Genomic DNA, 15,983 nt, shown 5'->3' on the forward strand with positions numbered 1-15,983 from the left:
CGCAACAAATCCAACAAATGAAAAAAAAAAAAAATGAGAAATAAAGAAAGTCAAGGCACAAAATACAAGGTTTATGAGGTTCGATAATTTGGGTTTACGTCCTGAGTTAGATGATGTCATTGATTTCATTATTCAACAAATAAATACTAGTAGAATGTTTTAGATAAAGTCACAGATAAATTTCACACACGGAATATTGCTCATGTAATATTCCATGTATTAGAAATTAGGCTCTAAATACAAAGTTTTGGACCCTTGAATTTTGGTAGGCTTAAATTTTTTGTTTGAAAAAATTAGTTTTGGGTTTACCTTTTACCGATTGTCATAGAAGGATTTGTGAGTCTTGTGTTTTAAGAAATAAACATAAAGATTCTTTCCTAATATTAGATAGCAAAGAAGCCATTAAAGTTGATTCATTCATACTGTTTGAAAAGGTTCCTTCAAATGGTGTGCAAGTATTTTATTTTATTTTATTGATGATGATGATTACAGTTGGAAGACATTTTTTTTTTTTGAAAAAAAATATGAAGCTTGTAACACATTTAAGAGATTTAAATTTTATGCAGAGAAACAAAGTGAACAATCAATTAAAAATTTGAGAACTGATAGCAACGAAGTATACTGTTTAAAATGATATTTTTAATGAAAAATGGTAATGTTAATCGTCAGTTATATACACTTTATAGCAAAATGGAGTGGTGGAGAAGAAGAATATGATAGTTGTAGATATGTTTAGATATGCATTTTTAAACGGTATTCTTGATAGGAAGTATATGTTGAACAACATATAGATTATGTAAAAAAAAGGAGAAGTGAATAAAGTCTACAAACTTAATAGGGTTTTGTATGATTCAAGCAAGGCCTAAGAGTATGGTATGCACATATTGATTCATATTTCTTAGATCACAAACTTTAGAGACATCCTCATTATCAACTTTATTTGTTAAGTCGGATTTGTAAGGTGGTATTCTTATGATATGATTATACGTGGATGATTTTTTTTTTTACTGATTTTTAGGAATGTCATGATTCATCAGTTTGAGATAACTTATTTGGGTTTGATGCTGTATTTTTTGGCATTGAATTTGTTCAATAGATGAAGGCATACTTGTTTCCTAAAAAAAAAATATGCCGATATATTTTGAAAAGATCTCAAATGAAATCAATTCTGACTCTTGTTGAAACTAAAATTTATAGTTGCTACTAATTTTTTCAAAAGGTTAGTGGTAGTTTGCAATACTTAAGTCGCACTAAACTTGCTATTATTTATAGAATTGATCTTATAAATAGAATTATGGAGTTTTTGTCTTAATCACATGTGTAGGCAGATAAAATTGTTTTGACATGTTGTTAGACTTGGAGAAAGACATTTTTCTTTATATTATTCAGCATTACATGGGTATGTATATATACATGAGTCAATGAAACAAGACTTCAAATTAATCCTAAATATCTGCTCTATAATAATTATACAATAATTGAAAAATGAAAAGTATAGATATTTCTCTAATACATATGTTAAAGGTTCAAAATCTCATGATTTTTTTTATTTGAATGTTAACGAAGTAGAGATTGTGTTGCATAAATAATGATTAGGCTGAAGAAAAAAAATTAGTCATGTTATGCTTTTCATCCCGGCTCCGAAAATTTATTTTGTTCTTTTGAAAATTAGTAAGTAATTGCTTTTTTCAGTTTTGTGTGTAAGAAATCTTAGGAACCTTTCTATTTATAATAATACCGTTATTCATAATTATCGTAATAAAATATTATCATTATGAATAAATTTTGTGAATATGCATTTTTAAAATGTTTTAATTACCAATTTTCATGCTCATATGCTTTCCATTAACTTGGGAAAATTATGACTGTTAAAAAAAATTTTATCATTAAAAGAGGGCTGGGAAGCTTGCTGCAAAAGAAAACAAAGCGATCGAAAATAAGAACTTGAAGAGCCGGAAAAGTTTTCCGAAGCCGCAAGACACTTCGCGAAATTCAAACTAAACCGACTCTGGAGTTCGGTCTTCGGAAAAACGACCTTGAGGAAGATACCTTGTTAATGTGGACACTCGAAGCTTGAATTAGGAGAGAGTTATGGAAACCCAAACCCTGGTGGTTCAGTAGCTTGATACTGTGATTGATGAAAAATCCTAAATCACGAGAGAGAGAGAGAGAGAGGGTGGGCACGTAGATTTAGTCATGCTCTGCTTGTGATTGTTTCGAATCATCGATGAAAAGCCCTAGGATCGAGGCATCGATCAAAGCGGGGGCGGCGTAGATGCATGTCTCTGGAGTCTCGCTCGATCTGAACTGGTTTCTCCAATTCATCTTTACAGCTTTCGTAATTGCGCTCGTATTGCTCCATCTGGCCAAGAAGACGGCGTCGAAGTACTTCGAGGTCGACGCCAGTTTCGAATCCGGCGGTGACGGTGTTGTGTCCGGTGATCAGACAAACCAGATGCCAGGTGTTTCCAGGAGCGGCGACGCCTGTGTTGCGTGTGGCAATTCTGCTAAAAAGTGTTGCTCAGGTTGCAAAGTGGTTCGATACTGGTAATGCTTTGTTTGGTTTTCATTATATCCTGTTAAATTTTCGCAAGGGCTGTGTGAAATTTTTGTGTTTGATTTTTACTGTTCCCATGCTGCTTGGAATATTTTCGTCACAAAGATCAGAAAATCGTTATTTTAATGGAAAAAGAGCGGTTTGGTGTTAATTAATATTTTTTTTCAAGAATTGTACTAGTTTGTGGTTCAGATATTTCCAGCCTATTCAAGTAGTAGAACTTTTTATACAGTGACCTAAATGGTTGCATATCATTATCCTCATTCACATGGCTGTGGCATGGCCTTTATCCATGTTTCATGCTCCAGGGGACGTTGGTTTAAAACATCTTTCCCTCCTACATTAGCTGGTGTAGTCAGAATTCTAACCTTTTCCATCAAGTTCTAATGCCCTGTTTTGGTGATTGACTTTTGCACTTCGTTCACAAGGCAGAATTATAAATAGTTTGCTGTAAGTCTTCAAAAGAAGTGTGGGGCTTGTAAGCACGACTAGAAGTTGCATGCCATGTTTTTAATTGAGGTGAAATTATGAAGGTTCATGCTACATCAATTATGAAAAAGTCAGATGATGTTTTACCCTCACGAGTCACGACTCATGAGTTTATAACAGGAAAAAATTTGTAATTTTGTAGTCATTGGCTGGAAGTTTTGGAGCTTCTTGTGCCATATATTGGGTTTTTGTGAAAAGAAACTGTATTTTAGGTTTGATCATTGATGCTCAGATTGAAGTGATGATTCTGGTTCCTATGTACCAGCTGATAGTAGGATTTTTTGTGAATTTTGAAGTGGCTAAGAAGGAAAAGGAGTGTGTGTGGGGAACTAGTGAAGCTGGATGTTTCAATTGGTTTCTGTGTGTCAACACAGCTTGGAAGGTTTGCATGTTTCTTAGTAGTCCAAACACCATCCCTGCTAGTAATAGATGAAAGAAACAATTACTTTAATAAAATTGTAGAAGCGACCATACTGCTAAGATAAAGGGCGTCCCCGGACCATAAGGCTCCCCGCATTGTAAGGGTAAGGGGAGGGTCATCACAGTGTACGCAACCTTACCCCTTCTTTTATGTACAGAGGCTGTTTCCTTGGACTTGAACCCATGACCAACTGGTCACATGAATGGATGCAGTTGTGGAGATACAACTGCATCCACAACTGGTGCATGATGCAGATACAATTTCATAGTATTAGAGTGCTTTTGATGGGGTTCATCTGATCTTCGATGCAACCTTGGTGCATGATGCAGTTGTGGAGTTTCTCAAAAGAAAGGGTAAAAGACATTTTGAAATTAGATTTTGAAAGACTTATGATAGAGTTTATTGGGGTTTTCTCGATAAGATTTCAGACAAAAGGTGATTAGGGTGTGGTGGATTAAATAAGTTGGAGGTTATCTCTTTGCTGTATTCTTTGTTATTGTGAATGGGGAACTTTATCTTGGCTTAGAGTCTGTACAGGTGTTAGGCAAGGAAATCCTGGTTCGCCTTTTCTTTTCACACCTGTGATTCATCTTTTGAGTGTGATGGTTCTTAAAAGGGCGGATGGAGACTTGGTGAAAGAAATTACCAGAATAGAAAAAAAACTGTGCAGCACCATACTCCCTTCACATCCTTATGCCTCCCTAAATTTCTAACAGCAATCATTAGAAAAGCCTCCAAGGCACTGGGGCGCACTGGACACTTCCAAACAAACCAAAAAAGTTATTCCATAAGCTCCCAGCTGTGGAGTATTATAGCAATGAAGATAAAATGAGCATGAGATTAACTCCCAATATTTTCTTACATTGCGATTTCACCCGGAGGATTTGGAACAAGCTATTTAATTATTTTTGGGAATTCTGGATTTGTAAATACAGTCGAGGAGTTTTTGGCAATTCATTTTGTTGGTTTTGGCAGGAAAAAGGAGGGTAAGGAGTTATGGAATTATGCCTTATTTGCTGTATATTGGGGGTTTGTGGATGGGACAAAATGCGCACATTTTTTTAAGGGAAGAAGCCGCCTGTTTTGCTATATGGGAGAAGATTCACCATTTGGCTTCTCTTTGGTGCGTCGGTAATGGGAACTTCAGGGGGATGCATTTTTAAGATATTCAGCATGATTGACTTTCCTTGTTGAATTGATAGGGCATGCTGGTTATTTCGGGTTGTTTCTAGTGTTCTTTTTGGTTTTTTATTTTTAATTTTTCTGGGGTAACCCAGGGTTTTGATAGGAGATGTCTTATTTTCTTGCTTGTACATTCCTATTCTATCAATGAAATTCTTTAGTTATAAAAAAAATAATGCAGAATGTACATATCTGGAGACAAAGCCTTAAAATGTTTTCTAGTCTGCTATAGGTTGTTGGTATGAACTCTATTAAGGCTGGCCAGCCACACAAAATCCTGTAACTTACATGGAATTTTAGCTTTTCACAAATGATTAGCGAGAGGAAAGGAGTCGGAGGAGTAAATAAAAAAGATTACAAAAGAATACACCAAAGGTGTCTTAAATTCAATTCCTGACATCCCCTCTTTAGGAGGGACAAAAATACTCCAACAAAGTAGAAGCAAAGAAAGCTCCTCAGCGTCCCTATTGTTGAGGTCCCTTTGAAAATGAAAATCCCAGGAAATAATAAAAACAAAGTTATAGGAGCATCATGATGCATGGTAGGGTGAAAAAGAGTAAGAAAAGCAACAAAAAAAGAATTCCTCTATCCAATTGTCATCTCGAAAGTAAACCTGAGGGCAATCCCCCACTTTATATTTAACACAGGGAAAGGAAAGGGGAGAAACTTTGAGTTGAATTTCCGTGGGCGTTCATGGGAACTTCAGCTCCAACATTAGCATCCCCTGCACCAATTCACTTGCAGATCTAATTTACTATTTATTAATTTATGCCAAGAAGAGTTAAGTTTCCAATGGGAAACACCATAACCACTTACCCACAAAGGCTATTCTTTTTAGACACTAACTTTCCAAGATCCATCCTCCTTCATTCTTAGTCCCACCATTAACCTCCCAATTTAATATGACCTGTCCTCTTGGCTCTCATCCATGCTTGAGCAAAGAAAGTTTTGTAATTCTCTCCAGCTTAGCTACGGCCTTAAAGAGAAACCTTAAAAAAGACAATTAATGAAGTGGAACCAAAGAAAGAGAAGTCTGGATCAGAGCATTATGAAGCCACTAGGAAAAGATGCACCCGTCCAACTAGGGGAGTACAAAAATTACTGAAAAACTGAAAATTGGATGTGACTGAGCCATTTTATGTTTTGCATTTTGGTAGTTTTTCAGTTCCAATATTCGGTTTCTATTTTACCAGAAAACTGAACTGAATGTTCATATATTTATTTAATCTGAACTTATTAATATTTCTATTTTTTGCTGGGAAAATTTTTTTTTTCCTAATTATTAAATTTATGTTCTTTCAAACATTTGGAGTGCGAACTACAAAATGAAGAAGAGGGTTGGAGATATTATAAAGGAGGGGCTCCCTCACCTTGCTCTTTGCCGATGTGTGACAAGGGAGAATGCTTCCACAGTGCCTAGTGCCCAGACCCTCGCTGGAGGGCTTTGGCAGCACATTGCTGCCTTTTATTTGTCCCACATAAACTAGAATGAGAACTTGGGAAGGAAAGACCCTTCCCCCTCTTAAAAATGCTCAACTTAAACAGTTTAGTTCACTACACCGTGGTCCTCAGCTAAATAACATTTGCTGTCTTTTGAGCTCAATTTTTTTAGTTCACATAACTTATAGCAAATTAGCTTGGTTCACTATGCCATGGTCCTCAGCTAAATTGCATTTGTTGTCTTTTTGGCTCAATTTCTTTAGTTCACATAACTTTATGGCAAATTAGCTTGGTTTGACAGTTAAAAATTTTTAAAACCAATAATTACCCAATTGACCAATTAAACTGATGGTTTGGTTTTTATTGAACTCTTGGTTTTTGGTCCAGTTTTGGTTTGCAAGTTTAGAAAACCGAGTAGTTTGGTTCAGCTATGATTGAATTAATTACGTCCCTACCTCCAACCATCAAGACGCTTAGAAACCTGTATTGGATCCTAAAACTGTAAGAAGTGGGGACTACCACTAGGAACTCCTAAATGAATTAAATCAAAGGCGATTGTAAATTCCAACTCAACTGTGAGTAGCAGAACTAGAAATCACCTATAGAGTCAGATTAATAGCAGCTAGACCATACATACGCAACTTAATCTTTAGCATTGCTGCTAACTCTAAAATAATAAGTACAATAGGAATATTATTGAAGGAAGACCTATAATTGACCCAAAAAATTGGTATCTGCAAACTGCAAATGCTAACTACATCTTCCCCTCTAAAAGATCCTGAATGAAACCCATATCAATGACCCTATCAATCGTCCTGCTCAAAACATCACCAACTAAAATAGAGAGAAAAGCAGACATTGAAACCCCTTGTCTCACCCTTACAAGCTGAAAACAAAGCCTTAGGTTCTTATTGGTAATCACAAAAAGGAAACAAAAGTTCCTAAGCCTACTTCTACATGTTGAACCAAAGCCCTTCCTATCTAAAATTCTATCCAAAAAACTCCAACTCACTCTATAATAAGCCTTCTCAAAATCCAGCAAGTCACAAACCTAGACTCCCCCCTCCCAAACCAAAAAAAGGGGGAAAAAAAAAAGAAAAAGAAAAAGACATGCTTCCTCTGAATAAAGTCATGCTCTTATCTACATTCACATCCAGATTTCTAACATCTCCTCACTAGTTTTGATATCTTTAATCTTGTTCTTTCTCCATCTTACCTTATGAAAAAAAACTTAGTGTTACAATCCCACTCTTTTGCCTATTTAAATGCAACCTTTTGCCTCCTACTCATATCGTCCTCCAACAACAAATGTTCCAACTCATACTTAAAACTTAGAAGATACTCTCCTCAAGGCTAAATTTTGTAGAGTACCCAAATCCTCCAAATGATCAGTGGCATCAATCTCATTTAAAATATTTGACTTCTTATTCCTCACATAACGAAAGATGTCAACATCCCAGTTCATCAAAGCCACCTTATGATGTTTCAACTTATTTATAAACCTAAAACCCTCCTACAGACTTATCACACCAAAGGAAAAATCCTCCAAATCTCCTTAATAAAATGATGAAAACAAGAGTAAGCCTCAGTTTTCAAACCTAGGACCCACCTAGTTCTGGAGATTCCAAGAAAAGAGGAAAGTGGCCAGAGGCTGCTTAACTAAACCCGAGGAAACAATAGGAATGGCACTCTCCCATTCACTGCATCATGAAACCTATCTCAACAACTAGCCAAATAGTTGTCCTCTACAATAGACCAAGTAAACAGAGCATTAGCTGAAAGGAAATCCATCAAACCATTCTGTTTAATAAAACTGTCAAAAGACCACATGCTAGAAAGAACCCTAGAGCCTACCACTTTTGGAAATCCTAACTAGAGGAACAACACTAAACATGTAAAAAAGCTCACCGCAGAACAGAGATGCAAGTCCATACGTAGATGGCTCTTAAAGCAAAGAAACCCTCCACTGATCCTTCCCTTGAAAATCCAGCAAAATAGGAAGTGTGAAAGATCAAGGAAGACTATTGACTATGGAGGCAGACCTAGTATACGACAACTCTGTTTGACCCCTCAAGGCACCAGAAGAAGGAAAACACACTCAATCAGTAAAATTAAAGTCCCAAATACTTCTAAGCTGACTTATCAACTAATTGAAGCTTAGTTTCCTACCGTAAAACAACTTAAAGGAAACTCAGAATAATCTCTTGGACTGCCTGACTTGTTCACATTCCTAAACCCTCCCACATTCTAACTAAAGATCCTTATAAAAGCTATCTACTGCCTCCCTTACCTCGGTTCTTCTTCCATCTGCACCCCACCACAGTTAATAAAGGTTGCTAATTTTTGCAACTCCTTCTCAACTCTTTTTTATTTTTTCTCCTGGTAGATCTTAAGCAAGAATGACGCCTTAAATCTTTTTTTTCCAAAAGCACTAATTTGAAACCACAAACCACAAAAAATATTTGAGGATTTGGTTTGTCTCTTTCACTATCAATGGACCCCATACACTAAAGTTCTGAACAGGAACAAGAGCTTGATCTTCCTCCTTGGTTAAGGCAATATTTGAACTTGCAGCTCCTTTGAATGGCTAATGGCAATGAGCAGATCTGGAAAGACCAAAGAGACCACTCTTTTCCTCTTTCATCACCCCCTCCTTAATAAGAACATCAACACTGTTTTTCAGGCCAAATATATTACAGTCACATCTACCCCAATAAATTTATTCTTGGGTTTGACTAGCCGATTCTTTACATTAGCTTCTATTTAACTCAACTTATCAATGTGCATTCCCTCCTCTGCCTCCAAGAGATTCTCTACATCTTTGTTATCCTCCATATCAAGATTTGAACGGCCATTAATATGAACTACATCAATGTGCTCTCATTACAATTGAGAGATTTTTTCGGAAATTTGGGAAGACATTGCCAATGGGAACCACAAAACCGGCCTGAGTCCCAGAAGCCTTCAAGCGTGAAGCACTATGAACCTGTTCCTTTGGTTCACCTTCTCCCAAAATTCCTGCAGAAGAATTATAGAAAGACAATTGACCAATACCAGCATTGACAGATCCATAGACTGCTGACAAGGTCTAACTTGTGGCCACACGTGATCCCCCCCCCACCCCCCCCCCCCCCCCCCCAATTCAAGAATTTAGAAACAGTGGAGCTCCATTTTTTCTGGAATTGCTGGAATTGTTTCAGGGGCTCTGGTCAATCACCCTAGCTGGGCTGTAATTATTGCCAGAGCATCGTGAGAGCACCCAGTTCTATCGCACAGCCTGACTTTCCTCCCTGACTCAAAATTGGGTTTTTTACTATTTTCTTCTAATAGCAAAAGAAGAAATTTCATTAAAAGATTAGGAATATAAACAAAGGAGAATAGGACATCACCCTAGAAAAAATCTGGACGAAACCAGATAGGAAATGCAAATAGAACAGAACAAGAAAGAGGAAGAATCAAACAAAAAACACACTGCTGGTAGGTTGTGTTTACATCCAAAAGGGAGGGAGGATTGGGTCTTGGTAATTTAATGTCCAAAAACATTTCTTCATGGGGAAATGGTTATGGGGGCTTTCATTTAGTACCTAATTCTTTTTGGCACAAGGTAATTCGCAATTTCGCAGTAAATTTGGTGTACAGTGTACTGCAGAATGGTGTGATATTAAAGTTGGGGTTACTATTACTTATTCGAGCCCTTGGGAGTTTATGTCTCATATTTATGATTATTTCCATCCAGAAGTCTAGTATATGGTCGGTAATAGGCAATGGGTTCGTTTTTGGGAGGACCATTGGGTGAGGGAAATGCCTCTGACAATTTACTTTCCCTCGTCTGTTTTGGTTATCTAGTCTTCATGATACCCCTATTTTTTATTTTCTTGTTTTGCAAGGGGATGGTCTTTCTTGGAACTCCCATTTTGGGAGAAATCTTATTGAGAGAGAAATTAATGAGTTGGCTCTCTTAACCAGTTTGCTCGACTCTTTCATGTTCATTTGGGAGAGTCATGACTCTAATGCAGATCCTTTTGCTTTGGACTTTTTGATTTGGAAAGCGAGATCTCCCTTGAAAATAAAAGCTTTATGTGGGCTGTGATACTTGAAATGATCAAAACCAATGATTGGTTTCAGAAGAAAAGGCCTAATAAGGCCCTGTCACATGATGTTTGTGTCCTTTGTTTTAGGAGTGCAGATACTTTCTCACATCTGTTTCTTCACTGCCCTTTTGCTTTGGTGGTTTGGAATAAACTATTTGGTATATTTGGTGAAAACTGGGTTTGCCCCTCCACTTTTGAAGACTTTTTGTACTTATCAGTTTTAGGGGTTTTGGTAACGGATGGAAGAGTCCTGTGTTAATGCGCACTGTTATGGCTATTATTTGGGTATGTTTGGTTGGAGAGGAACTCTAGTATTTTCAAAGGTGTGGCTACTGCTAGTAACTTGTTTTGGAGCTGAGTGGTTTATCTTGTGTTGCTATGGTTGTTGGCAGATGGCTTTTTTCGTCATGTTTCTTTGGAAGACATGCAGCAGGATTGGTTGGCAACTTCATTGGATTTCGGTTTATGCCGTGTTTTCTTTGTTATGGGACTAAGGCTTGGTTTTGTTGTTGTTGTTGTTGTTGTTGCTGTATTTCTTTGTTACCAGTTTCTTGAGAGATGGGCATGTGGTATCATAATACCCCTTCTCCCCATTTAGCTGGACCAAAAATTGGCAGGTGGTAGCCTTTTTGCTTTTCCTTTTTTCCTGAATATTCTCATATTTATTATCAACTGATAACCCTGTAGGAAAACCAAATGAATACATCAGGGAACCCAAATCTCTCTGCCTCTTGTAATAATAATTTGAGTAGTCCAAAAGGAAATTAGAATATGACTTCCAATTTAGGTTTTCCAATTTTGGAGCTTCAATTCTTGAGAAATGGGCATCTGGTATTGTAGTACCCTACTCCTCTTAGCTGGACCAAAAATTTGGCAGGTGGCAACCTTTTTGCTTTCCTTTTTTTTTTTTTTTTTTCTCTCTTGGATATTCTCATATTCATTACCCAGTGATAACCCTGTAGGAAAACCAAATGAATTTATCTGGGAACCCAAATATCTCTCCCTCTTTTGTGATGATAAGTTGAATAGTCCGAAAAGAAATTAGAATGACTTCCAAGTTTAGGTTTATTTTCAATTTTGGCGCTTCAATTCTTTTATGTGCTCCTGGGACTGTGCTGTTATATTCTCGATATATATATTTTTTACATAAATTTGCTGTTATATTGTCATTTTTTAACTTAACTGTGATTAAAATTGATATTCAATTCTTATTCTTTATAATTGAATCTGAATTAAATAGAAATTTCTTCACTTTTATTTTAGAGCTTGTTTTCTACTGTAATAGTTATTTTATTGTTTGTTATGTAAATATACCTGAATGGGCATGAAGCCAGTGTTTTTATGCGTGTGCACACATGGCAGTAGTTTACATTCTAATATATGTCACATCATAATTTAATTATTTTCATCAACCATAACCTTATCCTATTCAATTATTCGAATGCAAGTAGCCATGTATCTGAAGTTAAGGGCTTAAGTCAACGTTTGTAGCACGAGCTGTTATTGTTGCTGCATCGGGAAATAATTGTTTTGTGGATCTGGGCGCTGGGACTTGCCGCCTACTTTACTGTTTATTTATTTATGTATTTTTGATAAGCCTACGGCCAGCTTATCTTGATTGAATAATTGATTTTAGAACATCTTATTTTGGGTGATTCCCTGATTCCCCCTCCCATTTTCTCTTTTCGCAGCTCGCAAAGTTGTCAAGTGCAGCACTGGGGATCTGGGCATAAGACAAAATGCAAGAAGTTTCAATTAGCTGGCAAAGTAAATTTAATGGAATCTGCATCTAACCATGGGAAGACATTTTTTGGAGGTGGTGGTAATATTTCACTGGTTCCTGCTAGTGGAACTACAAAGATTTTTAAGCAGCCGAAAAAGGTGAATAACTTCTTTTTGGTCGGCTTCTCATGATTTCAATAATTCTTATACCACAATAAGATACTAGTAATGCTCTTTATATTTTCAGATTCTATTCCCCTATGATGAATTTGTGGAGCTTTTCAACTGGGACAAGCTGGGATGCCCTCCTTGCGGCCTTTTGAATTGTGGAAACAGGTGACCATACTAATATGTTATAATCTTATCATCTGAAAGTTTGAATGCTCTCTCTAATTTGATTTAAGTATATGATATGCATACTCATATTTATGTGGCACATTAGCTCAAAATTCTGAACATTTGGAAAACTAAGTAATATTTCTTTTTCTGTGCAGTTGTTTTGCCAATGTTGTTCTACAGTGTCTTGCATTTACTCGACCACTTGTTGCCTATTTGTTAGAGAAAGGCCATCGGAGAGAATGTAAACATATGGATCAGAATTACTTATGACATACGGTCTCTTTAGCACTTTTTTCACCCTTCTGATTGTTATTTCTTATTCTTCAGGCAGGCGAAATGATTGGTGCTTCCTATGCGAATTTCAAATGCATGTTGAAAGAGCAAGCCGTAGTCTGCAGCCTTTTTCACCACTCAATATTCTCTCCCGGTTACCTAATATTGGTGGTAATTTTAGATATGGAAAGCAGGAGGATGCTCATGAGTTCATGAGGTTCCTATTACTCCTTGCACCTAATTTCATTTATTTATTCTGATCACTATGTCCAAATGAATCAATCTTTTTGAGGCTATTATCATCACTCTTACAGGTCATTGGCTTGTTGGGAACTGATTCCTTAAATTTAATTAAATTTCTTTGATCATTTGTAGGTTCGCTATTGATACGATGCAGTCATTGTGCCTCGATGAATTTGGTGGTGAAAAAGCGCTACATCCATGCTCGCAGGAGACTACACTTATTCAACATATATTTGGTGGTCACCTTCAATCTCAGGTTGAATTTTTTCTTACTTAGTAGATCTAAATGTTTTGCTTCTTCTCTATAAATTTGTATCTTCTGCCAAACACATGATGCAGTATTATGGATGCTGATGGCACGCCATTGTTTACAATCTGTCATGCTTTCTGCTGGTTTATATCTCAATGCAGCTCTGAACTGTGTTTTTCTCCCAAATTTCTAGTTTGTGTGTTTTATATAGTTGCATTAATGAAATGATGTTCAGTGGTTTCTTGCTTATTTGTATCTATTTCATGTGTTCAGAGTGCCTGCATGTGGCTGTCAGACTCCTTTTCTTTTTTTAAAATTGAATTTCTTGTTGTTCCTGGAATTATTGTTTTTATTTTATTTTATTTTAAAAAAATCTGTCGTTGTTCTAGTGATATTATTGACGCTGAGCAGCACAAATGCGTGACACCGGTGTGAAACCCTAAATTTCAATAACAAACCACTTATTTCAAAATTGGAATAGCTACTGTTGAAGCACTTATATTTCATCTATATAGATAATTAGTTTCTTAAATTCTTAAAGAGACACACTTACCGAATTTACTAAATGGAAATAATGCCATGGAAATAACAAATAGATAAAATAAAATCAAAATTTTGATCATTTCCTAAACAATGCATAGGGATATTAGGTAGGTCCATTTTTTCACGATGATCTCTCTCCCACCATCATTCCTCCCAACCTCCAAGAATCTCAACCTCAAAACACTGATTAGCCAGTGTGGACTTGGGGAATGAAAAATATTCCACAATGATCCAATGACCTCAAGTGACTAACATCTTAGACAATGTTAGAATGTAGATCTTGTTGGATTGAGTCAATGCATGATCATTATAGAGCATGTGACTCAAATTGCCAAGGTCTTCCAAACAACATGTCACTAGAGAGCTAGTTGCTAGCATAGCAGTGCAATCATAAGGAAATTCCCCTCAACACATGTTTTGCATCTACACAAGAAGACATCACATTCATAAAGCCGACTTGGTACTTGAATATCTACATCACACAAGTCTGGAGTGAGTGCAATCAAGTTGGTGACGGCTAATCAAATCCACATGCCAAAAAAGATCATTGAACTTTGGTGATGATCCTGGGCTAGGCTTTGTTGCACCTTGGCAAAGAATAGCATAGACTTGAACCTGTGGTGACAGCTCACTATCTGAACTTGTATATTCATTGCTAGCAGGCTCTAATGGTTCATAGTCATGATTAGAACCACATGCAAAGGCTTTGTCTTGGGGCCTTGCTGAGATATGTGATCCTTCCCCCATCACTCGTAACTCTCCAACCAGGGTTTATCTGGTTGATTTGCCTCCACCCATTTTGGTGGGATAAAAGTCAACGGAGCCCTCCGCTTCGTTCTTCTGGTCCACTTCTTCTAGCTATCTTTCATGTGAGTAAGCTCATTTTCCACATCCCTGTCATAGGACACAAGCAGAGGTTGAAATGTTGGATGAGCTTTATCCAAATACTATAATGCAATCCACCAATATACTGGCTGACATGGTGTTGCCCACTTTCATCAAATTGAAGTGAGATTGCCTGGAGTACATGTCAATGCACTTTCAGTGCTGAGTCAAAGAACACAATTGAGAGTAGACCTATTTGGCATAGTCGGGGTTGCTGAATATTATGAAAATTACTTCCATGTGGCTCCAGAGTTCGCTTCAAGCCAGAGGTTTCGATGGCATCGACCATCTGGTTCCCTTTTATCTGTGCATCAAGTTGCGCAAGACATCTGGCAGTTTGCTGCTAAGGCCCCTGATGTCTCTCTGGAGGTTTGCAATATCCTGGCCATGCTGTTGAGTTGTTGCATAGGTCTGCTCTAAAAGGCCATGGGATTAGTCTCTCAAACCCTTCAAATTGATCCCATTTCGTTGAATAGGCTTGAATTGCCCATAAATTTTTTTTTACTAATATTTTTTCCCTAGACTTGTTCAGTTCTGGTGGACTAGTTCAAAATAGTCAGGTCAGTAATGGAGGCAACACTGTTGTTATTTTTTTAAGAATTTTTTTTCTCATTTTCCTTTATGTTTTTTTGAGAGGGTTGACTTGAAAAGTCATTTGTGCATGTTATGTAATCTCCTTTCATGCATGCTTTAGTTGTCCACTAAGATTACCATTAGAATACAACTTTACCTAAAAGCTTAAGCTATTAAGTTGTGGGCCAACAATTGGAGAAAGTTGGGTTTGTGCTCCCTCGGTGGAAGAATTTTTAGAAATATCCGTCGTAGGTTTTAATAGAAGAAAAGACAGGGCAGCTTTATGGAAGTGTGGCTTTTTCTTAGTATATGGGATTTGTGGATGGAACGTAATACTCAGATATTATCTGGGAAAAAATTAAATCAGATGTTGGTTTGGGAAACAATAAAGTATTTGGCCTCTTTGTGGTGTGTTGGGTATGGATTTTTAAAGAGGCAAGCTTTCAGGAGCTATAAAGAGATTGGAGGAATTCGTTGATAGTATGATTTTTTTTTCTTGGGCATTTTTTATGCTTTTTGTTTAGTATTGGTGTGTCTCAAGTTGTCATGGGAGATTTCTCATTCCTCCTCTTGTAAATTCTATTTCTATTAATGATATCTTCTTTTGTTATAAAAAAAAAGTTGTGGGCTAACAATGTATATCAAGATTTAACACCCCCTTGCGTGGTAGCTTGATAGTAGGTGGAGAGATAAACACATGATAAATAACACCCATTACAGGGAATACAATAATTTTTTAAACATCACACAATAAATGTGGGCAACGATACATGGACCTGGGGCCTCCTAGTAACTAGCTTTGGTAGCATGTTGGATCACCACTTTACGCAAAAGTTTAAGCTATTACTATTGGATTATGGCCCAACAATGTATATCAAGCTTTAATGGTTATGTTCTTTGAAGCACAGGGCTCACAATCATGGTTTTAAATTGCGGTAGCGGGTAGCGTAACGTAATGGTAACGGGTGCAATGGG

General features: G+C 36.9%; 1 protein-coding gene across 1 annotated transcript in view; it reads left to right on the top strand.

The window, feature by feature from the left end:
• The first annotated feature begins 1,895 nt into the window (after positions 1 to 1,895).
• The window catches only part of LOC131151104 (ubiquitin carboxyl-terminal hydrolase 18), a 44,679-nt gene continuing 30,591 nt past the window's right edge, over positions 1,896 to 15,983 (top strand). Inside the window, exons 1-6 of the mRNA XM_058102306.1 lie at positions 1,896 to 2,547; positions 11,872 to 12,061; positions 12,150 to 12,238; positions 12,397 to 12,482; positions 12,569 to 12,731; positions 12,890 to 13,013. Coding sequence (XP_057958289.1) covers positions 2,276 to 2,547; positions 11,872 to 12,061; positions 12,150 to 12,238; positions 12,397 to 12,482; positions 12,569 to 12,731; positions 12,890 to 13,013 — 924 coding nt within the window. The 5' untranslated portion in view covers positions 1,896 to 2,275. The remainder of the gene's footprint in view (positions 2,548 to 11,871; positions 12,062 to 12,149; positions 12,239 to 12,396; positions 12,483 to 12,568; positions 12,732 to 12,889; positions 13,014 to 15,983) is intronic.

This window comes from Malania oleifera, chromosome 3 (assembly GCF_029873635.1).
Source record: "Malania oleifera isolate guangnan ecotype guangnan chromosome 3, ASM2987363v1, whole genome shotgun sequence".
NCBI lineage: Eukaryota > Viridiplantae > Streptophyta > Magnoliopsida > Santalales > Ximeniaceae > Malania > Malania oleifera.